The sequence below is a fragment of the Lycorma delicatula genome, chromosome 6, assembly GCF_047948215.1.
Source record: "Lycorma delicatula isolate Av1 chromosome 6, ASM4794821v1, whole genome shotgun sequence".
NCBI lineage: Eukaryota > Metazoa > Arthropoda > Insecta > Hemiptera > Fulgoridae > Lycorma > Lycorma delicatula.
Window position 1 is genome coordinate 13547793 of NC_134460.1, and position 16963 is coordinate 13564755.

Here is a 16963-nt window from a genome sequence, read left to right on the forward strand (position 1 = left end):
CTGTCATACATATAGTTTTTGGGCCCCAAAAATGAAACATTTTCAAAATCTTAAAATTTGGCAGCCATTTTTTTTCAATGAAGGACACTGTAACAGTCCAATTTCTTTTATAAGTACTACTAGTACCTAAGAGTTAAAATGTAAAAAACAGTCCTTTAACCCTAAGCCCTTCTTCATTATTTATTTTGGGCCCAAAATTTGGAAAAACAACAATTTGTAAATGTAACTTCAGTAAACATTACAAGATTTGGCTATGTAACAATATGAATTTTGAGTACACTAAGATGAAGTTCCATCTTTACTCTTTCCAAAAAGCCTTTTTTGACCTCTGTATGATGTAAAATAAGAATGCTACATTTCATGGAAAAAGTGACGAAAATGGCTGTTTTTACCCATTGGCATGATAGAAAATAGGCTATTACTCAAGAAAAAGATTTTTTTTAAATATAAAAGAAATATTTTTTATCATATACCGAATATAATCAAAATCAAGAACAGTGTTCCAATAAAATTTTTGAAAATTTGTTGAATTAAAATGGAATACCCCTTTAGAGAATGTTTAAGAGTATAACACTGTTTCATTTCAAAAACTAATTTTGTACTTTACACTGAGCAAATGTGCATGATGTGGTTACATAGGATGTACAAATCATCATAAAGGTGATGAGTGTAAAACTGATTATCTCTTGCAGTTCAGTCAGCTTAGTTTACTAATTACTTTCAAACTGATGAAAAAATATAATGGAAAACCATTTTCACTCCTCACCGCCTCTTTTATCCCTGGAAATTGGTTGTTAGTGCGATATTTAGGTATGAGTATAATTGTCATATTGAGCAATTTTCTCATCATATTATTATGAAAAAAAAACATATATATAAAAACATTAAAAACATGTTAAAAAACATATATATATATATATATATATGAAGATTATTTCTCATAAATTCTCAAACATTTTAAATAAAGATTATTTAATAATAGGAGTAAAAGGAGCAAAGGAGTACGTGGATTTTAATTTTCACTAAAATTCATTACTTTTTTTGGGTAGTCAATTAATGTAATTATATGTTACTATTGCCATTTAAGATTTTTGAGTTGGGGTAGTTGTAGCGGAGAGGGTGGTTTCCAGCCCTTTAAAGATAATTTTGAAAAGGTTCCTCCTTTTTGGAACCTTTTTGGAGATTGCAATTGACTGAAATAAAAGTGTCCAAAAAAGCCTAAATCCAAAAAATTTGGATTTTGGACTCTTTCTTAGCTGCAGTAATAAGCCCACATTGAGGGCTTTTTCAATGCTACATCATAAGTGGTACTTATTTTCATTGGTTCCAGAGTTGCAGCCAAATGAAATTTTAATTAATGAAATATTTGGATCTTAAAGAGGAAGGTACATTGGTTTGAATCAGACTTCATCTCCTTTTTCTTTTAACTCTTTTTTTTTTAATTTAAATATATTTATTAATAATTATTAACCCCTGATTGTAAAAAAAAATTATGATAAATAATAATTCAATAACAAACAAAAAAGAAGAAAAACCATCATAAGTTTTTAATGAAATAAAATTTTATGTACTTTTATTTTTAAAAAATGTGTAATATAATTTAATAGGCGTAAAAGGAAGTCTTGTGTTGTCCACATCAGATTTTTTTTATGGTTGAGCTGATCAGGTTTCCATTAAAGACCCAATCAAGTAATGATTTGAGTGCATAGTCTGAATTAAACTGAGATAGAGGAAGGGTTGAGTGAAACCTTCTATGTTGAAACCTTCTGTGAATCGGTTAATTGGATAGTTGAGGGTTGTAAGTTATGATAGGTGGTTGTGGTTGGAAGAGGCCATATGAAGGCGATAGTAAGTTGGGTAAATACACTGATGGAAATGTCTGCTGAGGCATTTGCATCAATGGCATCCTGATGAGGCCAAACAGATGACTGTATTGTGTTATAGTTTAGAGGGTCTAAAAGACCCTCTAAATGTGGTAAAGATAAAGCTCATCAGAACTATGAACAGAGGGGGGGTGGTAAGGCACCTGCAACATTGTCACAAAGCAGGTGTTCTCCCCTATGGGGATTACGATGATCAGGTTTCCACCTGAATGGTTGTGCTGAATAAGAATCATTACTTGTTGAATTTTGACCATCTTTGAGAAATTTTTGAAATACATTTGTTTGATTCACATTCCAAAGTGTTAGTTTTAATACTTCAAATGTCTCTATTAAGTCAGATTTTCTCAATCTGATTTAAAATTTTACATAAATTTTTTGTTTGTGAAAAATCACTCACTGTAAATGGTTAGTAATTGTTAGACACTCATATACTTACTATCAACAGAATTGGGTGATGACTAAACATAAATTGCTTGTGATTTATGCTTAGCTACTTTTCATTGTTGCCTTTACAAAATTGAAAATCTTGGATAAGTTGAACTCAGAAAATAATGTGATAGCTTTTTTTCCATAAACAAAGAAAGTATACAAGGTGTCCTTAAAAGATGAGACCAAACTCTAGGAAGTGATTCTGCTTAACATACTGAAGAAAAAATCTCCAGTGAATATAGATTCAAAAACGCATATTTTTCTGTCTGTCCGCCATTTTGTGTTTTATAAGAAAAAAATTATTTTTCAAGAATGGTTGGAGATTATAAAGGATTAGAAAGGTTGGAGCAATAAAATCTTGTACTTTATTTTAAACTAACATTTTTTAATAGAAGAAAAATGACGATACTTTTCGTTGACAAATTTCAAAATTGCGATCGTTTTAATTTTTCAATCTTAAATATCTTAGGAATTATTAGATTTATCAAATTATGTTGTATTGTAAAAATTATGAAACGTTTTTTTTTTTTTGTGAACTAAACGACACCTTAGTTGTAAAAATCCGATGAAGAACAACAGCGTTATTGAAAAAGTAGGCCTTAACCAATACGGCAGACATCTTGTGTTTTTTTATTATCATGACTCACTTGATAACTAAATCAAATTTTCTGATTAAGATTACTAAAAATTCGACATTATGAATGTTTTATAATAATTATTTTAAGAGTATGTAAAATGTTGTTTGTTTTTGATGAGAATCACAACAAATGTTCAGTGTGACCTCCATTCATTCTAACACAACAATCCACACATTTAGTGATTGACGTGCACACTCAAAAATTCTTAGCTGCACCCTGATTGTAGATAATAGTCTAATGGGTTCAGTTCTGAGGAGTGTGCAGACCAACGAATGGGACTGCCCCGATCAATCCACCTTCCTTGAAAACAATCAGTTAATTTTTCTCTGATGCAAATTGCAAAGCGGGCAGGTGTACCATCATGCATGAACCACACATGTTCATTGTTCTTTGTGGAAAGGAACGTCCTCTAGAACTTCAGGTAGGTCATTTTTTATGAATTCCAAATATGTGTCACTTGTCAATCTATGTGGTAAAGATAAAGGCCCGATTAGCTTATCCATGTAGATTTTTCCCCAAATGTTCAGAGAAAACCTGTGTTGACTTCCTGCTTGAAATATTGCATGAGGATTTTCCGCACACCAAACATGTCGGTTGTGGAAGTTGTTTATACCATCCTTAGTGAAAGATGCCTCTATACTTTTTACATCTGTAAAACGTTTTATCTTTTTACGTCTGTAAAAAGAATGTTAGACATCTACAACGGGTTATAGGCACACTTATTAATTAACCACCTACTGAATGTAATCCTTGATTGGTTATCACCTGGTGGAAGAACTTGTACCTGTTGCTGATGGTATGGGTACAATAATTGCGAGTGTAAAATATTCCATACTGTATTATAAGCTATGGTTTCTTGGAAAATTCTTCTTGGATAATATCTTTTCTATACGATAATTCTGGATTCTGTGCAATCTTATCAAAACCCTTTCTTCTACGTGTGGTATTGAAACTGTTTTAGGTCTACTATGACCAACTATGACGGCTTTAAATCTACCAGTTTCACTTAAACGTGCATGAAGATGTGAAAATAATTTTCTATCTGGCTGATGGCAGTTTGGATACTTTTCTTGGTAAAGCCTTTTTGCCTTCCTCACACTGCCATTGTAAAGACCGTATGTAAAATGCACACCAGCGAGTTCATTATCTGTATAATTTTGATTCATTTTAAATGTCAATTAATACAATTAATGACAATATTCAGTAAAAAAAATTTTCAAAATTGAGAGCACAGATTTTACAATTCAATAGAAATAGTAGAAGACAAAAAAAATTGTTTTGTTTACAAGTGAAGGAAAAACGATGTAAGTAAAAAAAAAACCAGCTCACTGGGCTGGTGTAGTGGTTAACTTGTCATCACAAATCAAATTTTGAAGTTGAGAGTTCTAAGGTTCAAATCCTAATAAAGGCAGTTACTTTTATATGGATTTTAATACTAGATCGTGGAAACTGGTATTCTTTGGTGGTTGGGTTTCAATTAACCACACATCTGAGGAACGTTCAACCTGAGGCTGTATAAGATTACACTTCATTTATATTCATATCAATCATCTTACCTAACAGGTCCACCGTTAGGTATTGCCATGCCTGACCGGGATTCGAACCTGTCATATCATTCTTTATTACTTTACTACTTTAGTATTATCTTACAGTGGTTCTGAAGACTAATTAGAAAAAAAAAGAAAAAAGCAAAAAAAACAGCTGTTTAAGTTGCAATTATCACAGAGTACTTACTTATTACCTTTTTGATTAATAAAATTTGTTTGAATATGTAGTTTTCATATTTTTTTTAATTTTATTTTCAAAATTTGTTTGAATAAACAACGTATTTGATTTTCACATTTTTTTTTATAACTGAGAATTAATTGTTTCTAGGCTAGCTCTTACAATAATTATTATTAAATTTCAATAATGTTGAATTTTTAGCAATTTTAATCAGAAAATTTGATTTAGTTATCAAGTAGTACAATAATAAGAAAATAAGATGGCCATCATATCGGTTAAGATCTACGTTTTGCAATAACTGTTGTTTGACATCGGATTTTTACAACTAAGGTGTCATTTTGTTCACAAAAAAATGCTTAATAGTTTTTAATTGAAAAATTGAAACAACCACCATTTTGAAATTTGACAATGAAGAGTATTGTTATTTATTTTCCTATTAAAAAATGTTAATTTAAAATAACGCAATAAAATTTTGTACTTTATTTTATCTTTGTCTTTTACTTTATAACCGTTCTTGAAAAATAATTTTTTTCTTACAAAACACAAAATGGTGAAAAGACAGAAAAATATGCATTTTTGAATCTATGTTCGCTGAACATTTTTTCTTCAGTATGTTAAGTAGAATTACTTCCTAGAGTTTGGTGTAGTTTAATATATGCTTATGATGTAAAAGTGTAGGAAATGAATTGGACACATAATAATAATATTAATAATATTCATTGCTTGTAGTAACTGATAATAATCAGTGAAATATATATATATATATATGTATATATGTATACCATGCATAAGAGGAGACTACCTTTCTTTGGCCACATCATGAGGATGCAAGATTTGAGTCTTCTGAAGGAGCTGGTGGTAGTACAATCTCGACTCGAAAAACACCAAGACAGGATGCAGATAGATCAAATAAATAAGAGAGAATCTGAAGGAAATTGGCCTTTCATCAGAGGACACCACAGACAAAATGGAATTAAATGGAAAAAATCAAGGACAAAAAACTTGCTTCACACGCACAAGAAAGAAATTCACAACATGAACATTTTCAGAAACATTTTCAGAAAGGGTACAGAGATCGGAACATATGAAAAAGTACTCGAAGGAATGTGAGGCTTGAACAGTCACTTCAAAGTGACTTTGATAATGGACTGACTAAAGTGATCCTATGTGGTCATAAAAAAAGAAATATATGTCGAGATATTTTTTATTAAATGTTTGTGTTGAACTTGAAATGATTTTGTATGTGGTTTTAGGAATATAGAATATTTGTATCTGGAATTAATATTATTGTTTTGCATTTGCAGGAATGGGCCTTAACAGAGACTGGTTATGTAAAACACCATGACTTATGTTTAACACTGACTGATCAGATTCCTGGTGCAGTTGTTGTAATGTCAAAATGTCAAAACGTTATTGAACAGGTATGAAAATAGTATTTGAAAAAAATTTACATGTAAATTTTACCTAAAAAAAAATGTTTAAACTAATGATTAATGAATAATAAAATTGCAAAAAGCTATCTTTGTCACATTTTAGAGATGTTGATATTTAAAGGATTTAACTATGAATGTAGATACATGTGACAGTAAAACTCTTTTATTATAAATTTATATTATTATTAAGTATGCAAGTCATATTAAAACCCTTTTTTTTCTTCAGTGGGCTTAGGTGACCCTATTAGATGTCAGTTGTTGAAATATTCAACTTCATATTTCAAAGTTCGGTTGAATACTCCCACACATCATGTAATTCTGGGAATGGGTGTGACTGTCCTTGTGGAAACCTGATCTTGAGTTCAGGTGACTGTCTATTATGCAGAGGAAGACCAGTTTGTTACAGAATTAATTGAGATGGTCAAGTGAAGTTGTCGGTCAGTAACATGTTACTTTTTTATCCTGATCTCCTGAAGGATTTTGAACAAGGAGAATCCCTATTACTGGTAAGGACCTTGAGCATCACTTTAAGTTTGTTAGGTTTTGAAAATCTTCTGTGAGTAAATCATCTCTTTCTTACTGTCTGTACATGTTGTAACTGAAAACTTCAGTTTTATTAGTGTTGTGTAAAAGATGTGAAGATTTGTTTGAGTTACGACATCCAAGGTATTTGTATAATTTGATAGCTGCAGCTTGGCCTGTAGACATAATGAGCAATAATTTATCTTATCTGATGTCTGCACAAAAAGCCTAGCCCAAGAAAGTGAGATGCTTAATGTTTAATGTTGGGCCTTCTTTTACAATGTGTACATATATACATATATAAACAAATGCTTAATGAATTATCATTTCCTATTATTATCCTTTCTGTTAGTTAATCTGTTGTTATTATTACAAATATATTTTTAATTATTAATTTTACAGTGTGTATATATTCATAAAATAGTTTAATTTTTACAGAAATGGGCACAAGTTTCAAAAGGTGGCCTTATAAAGCACGCAAGGCTTACATTGTGTTTGGATTCAAGAATTGCTCAACGAACAGCCCTAACAGCTGAAAAATGTGATTCAAAATCACCATCACAACAATGGGATTATGTCGTTAACCTTGTATGATAGAACAGCAATCATCCTAGTATAATGGTATACTTTTAAATGAACTTAAAGAAATTAAAGAAAGAAAGAAATAAAGTTTGACAGTGAGAATTCACATCTTCGTGATAAATGGTGGTTGTTGTTAATAATAATAATTAATATCATGCAAGTCATAATAGAAATGTTTAATTACCATGGTTGCCAAATTATAACAATATTTTTTAGTTACCAGAAAAAGATACTAAGGGAATTATGAATAATTATTGTGACATATTGTGATTAGATAATGTCATTTGAATTTTTGAATTCTATGAATTCTTACTTCTTTAGTTAGATTTTATTTTATCTTGAAATAAGATATCTTTGTAGTATTTTGTCTCGTTCTTTCATTTGCTAATATTTGTTAAATTACTTTTCAGTCTATGAATGTATTTGAATTCATAAGTTATTTGAATTTTTTTTTAAACTAATAATATATAGTTTTCTATTACAGGCTTTAATTGAATTATCATTTCTTAACATAATAAAATATGATCGCTAAGTTCTTCTATGTACATAAATTATTATTATTAATTAGGTAACTAATTATTAACTAAACTGATTTGTTATGTAATTAAATAGAAAAAGGAGGCAATAACCTGCAAGAGAAACACACATGAAATATTTTGACAACTTAATAAATCATTGTAAGTATTCAAAAAAGATAAAGCAGATTTGCTTGACATTATTACCTAGAAGAAAGAGAAAAAACCCCGAATAAATTATTTGGTTTTGAAACCCTAAAAAAGTTTTTTTTTTTTTTTTAATGAAGTAATGTGAACAGAAAACTAGATGGAATTTTGTCAGTATTAAAGCTCCAGTTGTATACTTTGGCATTTGAATAGTGAATTATCGTATAGTTTCTTGGTATATGTTTTCAGAAAGATTATTTTTGTTGAATTTGATGGTTACAGTTATTTCTCTGTTTGTGAATAAACTTTCAACTTCCTTATTTATTTTTCTAGGACTCCTGATTTTTGAAGTTCATTTTCAGCCTGATATATATGTGTTATCTAAAATTAATCACTATCTTACTTTGTTCTCAGAGCTCATGTTAAAACTGACCATGACTTTACTCTAGCGCTGCTCATTATTCATTCAACAGTCAGAATACTATTAAAAGTGGAAGGCAAATGACAATCTAGTTTATCACTAGTTTCTATCATATGCTAAGTGATAAAGATATATAATTACAAATAGCAAAGGGTTTGCTGGTAATTATATTTATAGATTGTTATAGAGCTTGTTTAATCTTGTGTAAGGGGAAAAGCTGTTACATTATTCTCCAAGTTTAGCGAATCCAAGAATTTAATTTTTTCTATGTACACCCATTTTAGCTGAGCAGAACTACATTTTTAGAGTTATATGTCTGATTAATATTTGACTGCCATCATGATAATTTTCTTCTTATCAATCATCATGTGAAATAATTGGATGGGCACAACAAATCACTATCTTAAGTTGCAGAATCTTGATGTCCTTTCCTCCCTGCATTCTTTTAATTTTCCCTTGAATAATCAGTCGTCTGTATTTTGGAATCTTGACTTGATAACATGACCAAAATACTTTAAGTTTCCATGTCTGAATGTTGTTGCTCAAAGTTCTTCCAGTCCAATTTCCTGTTGTACCATCTGAGTTTGTTCTGTTAAAGTTTTTTTACATTCTTCTCAGTTTCTAGTTCTCCATTTGTATCTCCAAGGGAGAACAATTTAGCATAATGTTAGGATAAAGAACATAGGGTGGAAAGAACTTCAAGAGGGATTAAAAAAAGGTAATTTGAAGTATAAATAATCTCTTATTCAGTCATGGAAACTGCACGATGCCTTTTTTGGAGGCATGGCTGCACCAATTACTGGTTGGTTATACCACACAATTTCTAGAGGTGTCTTGAAACGAAATAACTAATGATAATTTTAACCTTTCAAACATATGAAGTTCGAACAAAAAGTGTGGTATTAATTTTTTCTTTATATCTGTTAATTATTTTTATTAAATTATATAATTATTACTATTACTACTTCACTCCTCATTGTTCCTGGTAAGTTGAGACTCACTAGGATATTTATTATTCTTGAGAATAGATGTGCTGATATATATATTTGAATGATTATTTTAACTGAAATTCAATGGTAGTCTGTTCTCACTAATTTTATCATACATACCATGATATTAAATTTTTCTTGTTACTTCTATTCCTTGTTACTTCTCATTATCTCAGTTATTAATTTTTTATACCAATTTATGAAAACTAACTTATATGTTGTAGAGTAAAATAAGTATGGTAGCATCTCTGGCTTTCATTCAGAAGATTCTGGGTTTGAAATCAAAGTCAGGTTTGGTAGTTTATCACACACTACAAAGTTACTTCTTACTATGAAAAACTATGCTACTATAAAATAGCTGTAATTGGACATAAGCCTGTGTTTGACATTCCTGTGTTTATTTCTATTTTTGCTATTATTATTCTTGTTATTTCTCACTGAAATTCAGCATAAATACTTGCTCTCTTTTTTCACTGATGGTTACTGTACTTGTATTTCCATTCATGAAATAAAATACAAAAGATTTGTTACTTTGTATCAGCTTACTTATTTCTTTCATTTAATAAAAACTAACTTGTGTGGTATATCAGTCAATTTAGTTTAGAACATATGTATATATCTGAATTCCAAAACAGCCTGCCAGAAATAAGTAAACTATCCTCTCTCCATTTCTCTTCTACTTGCTGCAAGTGATATACTCTCCTCTCTACACTGTTTTTAATTCCTTCTATCCATTTTGCTCTTGGAAATTCTCTTGGTCTTTTTACATCCATCTTCAATTCCTTCTTTCACTCTTGGTAATATCTTCCTATTTGTTCTCTTAACATGTCTTATTAATTAATTTTTCTTAAATTTACACTAATCCTGTTAATTTGTAAAGTTTTTCTATAGAATTAGAACTCCTGCAAAATAATAAAATCTATGTTTAAGGAATTTTTTCTACATAAGTCAAGGTATATTGCCTAAAAATGAGTTACTAAATTACACATTTGAAAAATTTCTTCACAGCAATACATCTTCATAATTTGTACATTTTTTTGGTTTGTGTTAAGCGCATGTTTTAATTAATGAAAAAACTGATTTATGATTATTTCATTTACTTTATCAAAATAATTTTGTACAAAATGTTGAAATACTATAGTAGTTTTATATATATATATATATTTTTTTTTTTTTAATTGGATTCGCAACAGACTAAACATTTAATTGATTTGTTATTGGATTTTTATTTAAATGAATTGAAAACATCTATCTGTGTGTTTTTTACTTCCAGTTTTTGACTGAATGTTTTCCATTGAATAAGATGTTTTTTTTTTTATATTACTATTAATGAGTATTTCCTTGAAGTATTGCATCAAAAATTATCATGTTTCTATCGTAAATTAAAGATTTGTTTTATTTTTATAAATTTATGTTATTTAGATAACAACACTCTTATATTATCAATATTTTACCGAATTTTGAAGTATAATAATTCTAAGTGTTTCTATTGTCAGTTAAAAAGATAAGTTTATTACTTTTCATACATGACTTAAAAAGTAATGAATTTATATTTTATTGGTGATTTTTGCATTCCCTTAGTATCTTTTTTTGAAAATAAAAATAACATACTAATTTTTATCAGTTTTTTATTTTTATGTTTTAGAAACATACTTTGAAAAATAGGATTAAGATAAGGTATATAATATCATGTAGTTCTAGAACACCAAAACGGGTTGTATGGATGATTGTCTGCTAGTCTATAAATAAATATAAATGTATAATATTTGACTGTATTTTATCCATTTTAATTGAATCACAATATGTTATAATTATGCAGAAAAATAAATGTATACCTTTCCAGTAATTAAAAATAAGTTTTATGACAAAGTGCTTTAAGGTAGCTAATTTTTTGTTTAAATTATAACTTAAAACTTTGTGACAAAAGTTATTCTAATTGGGTTAATTATCGAGCAAATTAAGTTTAGTATTTTTTTTAAGTTCAGATATTTTATAATTATCTTTAAAATAAGAAAGTTGTTTTTATCACAGAATTCTATATAATAAAAACTATTTTTTATTACTGTAAAAATAAATTTAAATGCTGAAGATTGTATTAGGTTCCTAAATTAAATTTTGCATTATGCAACATAAACTTATATCGAATATCTCTTGTGTTGTATTTTTTAAGATTAATAATTATTTTAATGAGTTTATACTTTTACCAATTTTATTTATAGTTGTAGTTAAATTTTCAATCATTTGCTTTCAGAAGACCTACATAGATTATTTTTAAAATGACAAGTGATTACTTGTAATTAAAGTTTGTTATTAATAGAATATATTATTATAATTAATTAACAATATAATTTATGATAATTATTGTTCATTGTAATCTGATTTTATAATTATTTACATAATTACTTTTCTAAGCTTTTATGATTTTTTTTTAATATAATTTTTATCTTCCCTTTGTTAAATAGTGCTATAAATCTCATCTTTGTTAAAAATGCTCTATGCAGATTCAATTCAATGAAATATTGGTCAAGGTAAATAAAGAAAGAAATGCTTCAGAAACAGGAATCAGTTTTATCAATGTTATCAACATTGTTATCAGTTTTATCAACATTAATGTAAAATTTATCCTAATGAATGATGAAATTAAACAACTTCCCAATTAATTAATAAATGAATGTTGACTGTTTATCTGCCTTTGTAATTACTCTTGTAAGTTTGGTTTAGTATGGTAATCTAATTATAAAAATTCATCTGAATCCACTGCATGTAATTTTGGGAAAGAATATACAAACATAAAGAAAGAGAGGAATTATTAAAAAAATTATTCTGGAAGAAGGTAATTTTTAGAAAAGTTTGAGAATTCTAAAAAGGAGGCATGTGCATATGGTATTTCTTTCAAAAGTCATTTGACTTCCACTTAACTTCTACACCATCACAATCTGTTTATTAAAATTAAGTGATGCTGTTTATTAAAATTATACAAACATCATGTAAGTTATTCTACATAGAAAAGCATTTTAAAAAACCACAATATGTATTATTTTTTTACTAAATTTCAGTAACAAAAAATAAGAGTAAAAGAAGTGGAGAGAGAATAGGAGAGAGAATGAGTGGAAACAATTTGAAAAATTCAATAAATAAATAAATAGCCAATAATGAAAAGATAGCTTAATCACCACTTTCTCTGTGGCAGCAGATCTCCCTTATATCCAGAAGGTTCTGGATACATCTGGTATCCAGGAATTGGTTATTTAATAACCAACCAATTCCTAATTTGTTATGACAGAATTCAAAGCTGTAAGTTGCATTTACATATACTGTAATTGTGTGTCAATCGGTTGTTGTCAATATGATGAAATAGGAATACTATAACCGTTTACTGCATTAAGCCAGAAATGTTTATAAACCGAAATATTGTAACCACCTCAAAGGATTTTAAGGGTGAAATTATCATTGTCGCTAATACAGGAAATATAATTTTGTCCCCTATATTTGCTAGGAACAGAAATTTGACTTCTGATTAGAAATTTGACAAAACATTAGAAGTATGATGAACTTTATTTGATGTGGAATCAGTAATAATGAATTATTTGTGTACCAAAATATTTGTTTTACTCTAATGAAATTTATTAGAGAGCCGTTCATTGTCATAAAAAAAATAATTTAAAAAATTTTTTAAGTTATAAATAATGAAAAAAAATCTTTTTTTTCTATGAAAATGATTTCTTTGAGAGATTTCAGTATGGTATTGTGTGAATTCTTTATCAACCTTTATCCAGGTTTCATTGCTACAATGAAATATATAGCTTTTTTTTTTAATTTGTGTTAATATTTTTTTATTTAAATAAATATTTTTATTTTTTATTTAAAAATATTAAATATATGTAATATTATAAATAAATTTATTATAGTTTACTGTAATTTTAATTTATTAATATTTTTATTTTATTTTTTTAGTTAATATTTTATCACAGCTATTTTTATTTCATTTATTTAAGATACAAGTATTTACCTTTCTTTAATAATAAAAATTAAAATGTTACATTTATCAAAATTTGTTTCTTGAACAAATATTTCATGACTCAAAAATAATGGAAGTTCTATACAAATTTTTTATATTATGATTAAAAAATATTCATGTAGTGCTCTCTGTATCTGAACAGTTTATCTATAGGTCATCTTTTATTTTAAAGTGCAATGCTACATTATGATGTATTTTGTAAACATTTGTATGAACAATCTTTTTGGCTGTTAATAATTGTAACACAAGTATTTTATGCAGCTTTACATTTTTATATATTTTTTCATTTAAAAAAAATATGTATTTGATCATTCTATATTTTATTAGTTAAGTATGTCTCTTAATTAAGCTTAAAAATATAAATCCTTTTTCTCTCCCGAATACATAATTAAAATTCTGTTTTTTATAAAAAATATATAGCTTACCAGAAAATAATACTTAGTTCTAACTATCTACTAGATACCTAACTTAAATTTTTTTGATGTAATAAATCACTTTACAGTTTACTTTTAAAGAAAACTTGAATTATTATATTACATTAAAAATTATAAACTTTAATTACATTAAATTATATTTCAAATTACATGGAAATTATTGTTTCATCAGTGGAACTTTCCAGAGCTGACTGTGTAGCTTTAGAGTTATTATCTGTTGAATTCTATATAATCATAGGAATCACTATAGTCACATCCAAAGTGTCATGTATAAAAACAATTTTTACGTATTTTAGCTGATATCTTTATGAATGATATATTATATTAAAAATATACTATATTTGATAAGCATCCAGTTATTTTATATAAAAGGTATGTGGATGATATCTTGATAATATATTACCAACATTTTAACAACGAAGAAAATACAATAATTAAAGAAATTAATTTTTTAAATAATTACATTAAATTCACTTTAAACAGAGAAAATAATAAAATACATAAATACATCAATTAATAAAACACATAAATAATGAAGACCCTTTTATAACAATAAATCAAGATAATAATTATAATTTAGAAAAACAAGGAGTGTATAGTCTTAACTGCAAAAACTGTGATTTAAAATACATTGGAATGACAAATTGGTTTATTTGTCATAACAATAAAGAAACATGTTAATTGTATTATTAAAAATAATAAAGAAAAATCTAATTTCGCTAAACACATTTTAGAAACCAGACATAATTATAACCCTAACGAATATATTAAATTATTAGAATACACTAATAATTATTATAAAATCTGTATATTAAAAAAAGTTTTATATATTTGAATAATAAACTAATGAATGAAATAATAATTCATTAATTACATTAATTAATGAATGAATAACATTCATTCATGTTATTCATTATGTTATATTAATTAATGAATGAATAACATTCATTCATGTTATTCATTAATTAATATAATTAATGAATAACAGCTTTGAAAGTACTTGGAAATATATTTTGAAAATTGTTGGCGAGTGGAACTTTAATTTATACAATTGTATTAATACCAACGGTGCCAAATGTTAGTAAATTAAATTTTTACATAATTTGAAAGCAGTGATGTTTAAAATTTTTAAGAATCGGTTATGTTCTGCTGTTCAAAAAATATTATAATACAATTAATAGTTATGATATTATTTATCATATCTGGAACTTATTATTTTTTTCATACTGTAATGATAAGTCTACAGCAGTCAGTCAATAAAAATAATTATATCTTGCAGTAACTGTTGTACAAATCAGTTTATGATTTGTTGAATTAGAAGTTGATATCTGTACTACACATCTTTTATTTTTGAAAATGTTACTCCCGAGATTTTTTAGGAAAGAGGTTAACATTTTATGTTTTTTTTTTTTTTTTTTCAGTTATATTAGTACTCGCTTATTGTTTTTATATTATCATTTCACTTTAATTTTTTTTTAGACAGTTTTTAATTTTTTTATTAACAGTTTTTTCACCTAAACCATTTTTCAGCTTTCACGAATTAAAATGTATCTATAGTATTTCTTTATTGAGCAAATCACATGACTATGGTTGATCTTTTAGTTTGAAAATTTAGTTATTTGGAAAACCTTTTTTTCTAGCCTGATGTTTATTTTAGCTGTTATAAATAAATATTATTCTCTGCAGTTGGTTGGTAACATGAAACTTGTTTTCTGATGGTAGTCTTATGTATATCTTGATTCTATTTCATTAATTAATTTTTTAAGGTCTAATATTCTTCCATTCTATACTTTTTATTTATTTATTTTTAACTGTTTTATTTTCAAGATTGATCGATTTATGATTTGATCGATTTATCTGGAAGTATTCACATATCTAGTGCAGCTTTCTTAATTCAGGGCCATGTAAGGAGCTCTGTTCCTTCATGTAATGAGTGTAGCTCCAACTTTTTTATCCATGGATCACAAAACGAGAAGACACTGTTAACCTAACAACAAATGGAGGCTGAACACAATAACAAAAAAAACAATTGTTTCCGTACTTATGTTAAAAATACAACTAGTTTGGATAGGCCTCTGACTATCCACCTTCTGCGTAAGGGCGCTAGTCCTAACGATTTGCATCACTATGATGTGCTTATTTAAATATAAAACATTATTACATTTTGTATCAATGTTTATAGTAATTCTTCCATATAAATATCATTGGTTTATTAAATAAATTATTTGTTTAAAAAATTGAAATTTTTGTTATGTAAATATATAAAAACTTATTAATTAGTATTTATATAATGCTGAAAAGATCAATAAAGATCTTTTCAGCATTATGTTGATTTATTTATGATTAAAATACCGTTATATTTTTGCTTCATTTTACTGCATTTAAGTTTATTGATTTTGCATACTTTTTGTGAAGTCTAACTGTAGAATTAAATACTGTTTGTATAGTCATCTGAAAACCTTCTGTTGTTTTTTTTTTCTTTATTTCATACAAACTAAAGTTAATCAGCTTATAAATATTTGTTTTACACTATCTTACTCAGTCTTTCTTATGGCTCTAATTGGTTATATTTCTTATGGCTAGAGATACAAAAGGCATCAGTCAAAGTTGCTTTCTTTGAGATTAATGATTAAAATAGAGAAAATGATTAAAATTAAATTAAAAAACAAAATTAAATTTTTTTTTTTTTCTATTTTCTGTTATATGTAAAGTATTCATTAACAATGAGTATTAATATAAACATGATTATTTGATATTCATTAAGTTAGACCAAAGTTACAATGAAAGCACTCAGTAGTACCTTCAGAAATGATCGACCTGAGACTGTATAAGACTACACCTCATTTACACTCTTACATATCATCCTCATTCATCCTCTAACACCTGACGGTAATTCCTGGAAGCTAAACAGGAGAAAAAGAAAGTAGTACATGACAGTGTAAAACGAACCCCAGACTTTGTTTCTATTATTTTATATGGGAAACAATACTGTATAACTACAATAGAATGAATGGTACTTCTCTCTGATTTTTATTAGTATTGCATCTTTACTAAATTATAGGATGATTAAATGAAATACATACTTTTGAAGCTTATTAAAAATTTATTTTTAAGTGTTGAGATGATTACTTATATGATTATATGGAAGAATTCTTGAAGTTTTTATTTATAAATGTTCAATGTGCGGTACTCTTGGTAACATGACAGCATGGTAGTCGAATTTGTCC

General features: G+C 27.1%; 1 protein-coding gene across 1 annotated transcript in view; it reads left to right on the forward strand.

Annotated features, from left to right (window-relative positions):
* LOC142326564 (polypeptide N-acetylgalactosaminyltransferase 2-like) overlaps positions 1–7453 on the forward strand; it is a 155120-nt gene extending 147667 nt beyond the window's left edge. Inside the window, exons 11-12 of the mRNA XM_075369144.1 lie at positions 5980–6096; positions 7069–7453. Of these exons, the coding sequence (XP_075225259.1) occupies positions 5980–6096; positions 7069–7224 (273 nt within the window). The 3' untranslated portion in view covers positions 7225–7453. The remainder of the gene's footprint in view (positions 1–5979; positions 6097–7068) is intronic.
* Positions 7454–16963: the final 9510 nt, after the last annotated feature.